The 3,474-nt window shown below is 45.9% G+C and overlaps 1 protein-coding gene across 1 annotated transcript; it reads right to left on the bottom strand.

Annotated features, from left to right (window-relative positions):
- Nucleotides 1–1,318: 1,318 nt before the first annotated feature.
- On the bottom strand, nucleotides 1,319–3,106 carry LOC143788140 (uncharacterized). Its single transcript, XM_077277548.1, has 3 exons — nucleotides 2,650–3,106; nucleotides 2,292–2,516; nucleotides 1,319–1,343 (listed from the first exon to the last, which is right to left on the bottom strand). The coding sequence occupies exons 1-3, from the start codon at nucleotides 2,994–2,996 to the stop codon at nucleotides 1,319–1,321; spliced, it is 597 nt and encodes a 198-aa protein (XP_077133663.1). The 5' UTR covers nucleotides 2,997–3,106.
- Nucleotides 3,107–3,474: the final 368 nt, after the last annotated feature.

Raw genomic sequence — 3,474 nt, forward strand, 5'->3', positions numbered from 1 at the left:
CACACACGGAGGCTCTGGCTGCTCCAATACCGACACCGAGGTCGCGTCGGGGCTCTAGTCGCAGCAGGAGCAGCCAGGGCCAACCAAGAAGCTGGCAAAGGCTTGTGTTGCCTCCTCCCTCCCCTACAGATGAGCCGTTTTCCCCAGTATACCCTGCGGAGGGTTTGGACCTGCCTTCCAGCCTCCTGGATTATGGCTCATCCTCCTCTTCCTCTCCCCGTCCCCAAACATCACAGATGTACCATTCACCGCTGGTAGCGGATGTTGATACCCCCTAAGTTTCTTTCCCCTTTTTTTTTCTGTTTCCCCCCAATAAAAATTATTCTTTTGAAAACAATATTTGTTCTTATTTTACAGTATACTTCTCGGCAATTCACGCCGTGCGCCGTCTACACAAATTTTGTGCTTCAAACACCTCATATGTGCAATGTCAGACAGTATTTTTGGGTTTTTTAATTTTACCTTTTTTTTGGTGTCCCTCATTGCTGTATGAGGTGTTTCCAAACACTAAAGTGTATGAGGTGTTTTCAAACACTAAGGGTATGTGTCCACGCTCAGGATTGCATCCGGATTTGGTCAGGATTTTACATCAATATTTGTAGCCAAAACCAGGAGTGGGTGACAAATATAGAAGTGGAGCATATGTTTCTATTCTACTTTTCCTCTAATTGTTCCACTCCTGGTTTTGGCATACAAATAGTGATGAAAAATCCTGACCAAATCCGGATGCAATCCTGAACGTGGACACATACCGTAAAGGTACCTTCACACTTATGCTGCAGCGAAACAGACAATGATGCAGATCACTGCAGCATCGCTATTTGGTCGCTGGAGAGCTGTCTGTGTGACAGCTCTCCAGCGACCAACGATGCCGAGGTCCCCGGGTAACCAGGGTAAACATCAGGTTGCTAAGCGCAGGGCCACGCTTCCGATGTTTACCCTGGTTAACAGTGTTAAATGTAAATAAAACAACAGTACATATACTCACAATTGCGTCCCCCGGCGTCCGCTACCCTGCACTGACTGAGTGACGGCCCTAACAGCAGAGCCGTCACATCACCGCTGTGCTATGCATTCACTTTACAGCCGGCGCTCAGTCAGTGCAGGAAGCGGACACCGGGGGACGCGAAGATGAGTATATGTACTGTTTTTTTTTTTTACATTTAACACTGCTAACCAGGGTAAATATCAGGCTACTAAGCGCCGCCCTACGCTTAGTAACCCGATATTTACCCTGCTTACCATTGTAAAACATCGCTGGTATCGTTGCTTTTGCTGTCAAACACAACGATACACGGCGATCTGACAAACAAATATGTTATATGGTATGGTCTAAATTTATTCTTTGAAGCAGGGTAGAAAAATTTGAAAAAACTTTTATTGAACAACAACATTTTTAAAACAAAGGGTTCCAAGTTTTTTACATAAGGCACATTACATTAGTGAACTATAGGTAGATGCCAAATCTGACATAACCAAACCAACCTAAACGGATTACATTTATTGCACATTTACTGGAGAATGAGTTTATTATGATATTACATTTTTAGCACAGTCACAGTAGACGTATTTATTGGTGTAGTTAAAACCAGAACACAGTCCAACAGTAACATCTACACCATTTGATCTTGCCATGACACACGGCCAACATCTGACACAAAATAGGCCGCAAAACGATCCCTCATCTGCGCAATTTCCACACTTGTCCTCAGAGGATGATCATGGTAATCGGGCAATGGGTTGGCTATGGGTTCATCCAGTTCCACATTCAGTCTCTCTTTGGCCATAATGTAATTGTGGAGCACCACACAAGCCTTCACCACCTCATCCACTGTCTCAGTTTTCAGATTAATGATGGATCCTAATATCCGCCATTTGGAGACAAGGATGCCAAAGGCGCACTCCACAGTCCTTCTGGCCCTGGACAGTCTGTAATTGAAAACACTTTTTGTATGGTCCAAGCCCCGACTGGAGTAGGGTTTCAATAGGTTGGCAGACATTTGGAATGCCTCATCCCCAACCACAACAAATGGCATCGCAGGGCCTTCGGTGTGGGGAAGAGGTCGTGGCTGTGGGAAATTAAAATTGTTCCCATATAATTTTTGGCCCATATCTGAGTCTTTAAATGTGCGCGAGTCATTTGCATGGCCAAACGCACCAATGTCCACTGCGAGAAAACGGCAGTCCGCACTGGCAATTGCCATGAGAACAGTGGAAAAGTATTTTTTATAGTTGTAGAAAAGGGATCCACTTTTCGCAGGCTTGGTAATCCGAATGTGCTTTCCATCCACCTGTGCTTTCCATCCACCGCGCCAATACAGTTTGGAAAAGAACACACTTGCTCAAATTTCTGTGCGTTGGCCAACCAGATTTCGCTTGTAGGGACGGGTAAAAATTCCTCCCGGAGATTATCCCACAAAGCGCGGCATGTCTCAGCAATAATTCCGGAAAGAGTGGAGACTCCAATCCGGAACTGAAAATGAAGGGATCTCAAGGTCTCTCCGGTAGCCAGGAAACTGCCAAGAAGATAAAGAAATTACATTAAAATACATTGTAATTTATAAAAGTACATTGACCATACCAACCCCCCCCCCCCAAAAAAAAAAAAAAAGTGAAGAACATATCACAGTCATTCAAACAGCTACGTACCGTAGAGTCACCAGCAGCCGTTCCTCTGCGGAAATAGCTCTCCGGAGCTGCGTGTCCTGCCTGCTAATGGATCCTTCCACCCGACGCAGAAGATAGCGGAAGCTGTCCTGAGACATCCTGGTATATTCGACATATTTCTCCAGGTTGTCATTCAGTTCGCCAAACAAGCTATGGTATGCTCCACGGCTCTCCCGGACTTCCACGATAGGGTGTATCCAAAAGCGGCGACGACTCCATCTCCGTTTTTCCCTTTCCCTTTGATGAAAACAGGCGACAGCATAGGCATTAGCCAAGGCAAATTCCATCTCCATATCCATGTAGATACTGTCCATGGGACGCTCCATCATGAATACCAGCAAAATGGGAGGAATTCATCTCTGCCAGGGTATATATACACAATTACATAAACACCAACCCTCTTCTAGCCATTGGTGGTCCTTATCTATTGTGTAGACACTTTTTTTGGGGGGGTGGGATGAAGAATGACTCACTGCACAAAAAACGCATGCGGCGCAAAACACTGTGTTTTTTGTTCAAAACGCAACTGCGTTTCCAAAAAACGCAGCATTTTGCGCCGCATGCGTTGAACGCATGCGGCGCAAAACGCAGCGTTGTGCATGCGTTTTGCTGCGTTTTTGTTTGCGTTGTGCGTTGCGGCGACGACGCTGCGGCGCACAACGCAAATGTGAACGTAGCCTAACATCTGGACGCTGCGTTTTTTATGCATGCTGCTCAACGCTGCGTCAAAAACTCAGCGTTTCCTGAACGTGGACACATACCCTAAGGGTATGTGTCCACGTTCAGGAAACGCTGAGTTTTTGACGC

This window comes from Ranitomeya variabilis, chromosome 8 (assembly GCF_051348905.1).
Source record: "Ranitomeya variabilis isolate aRanVar5 chromosome 8, aRanVar5.hap1, whole genome shotgun sequence".
Classification (NCBI taxonomy): domain Eukaryota; kingdom Metazoa; phylum Chordata; class Amphibia; order Anura; family Dendrobatidae; genus Ranitomeya; species Ranitomeya variabilis.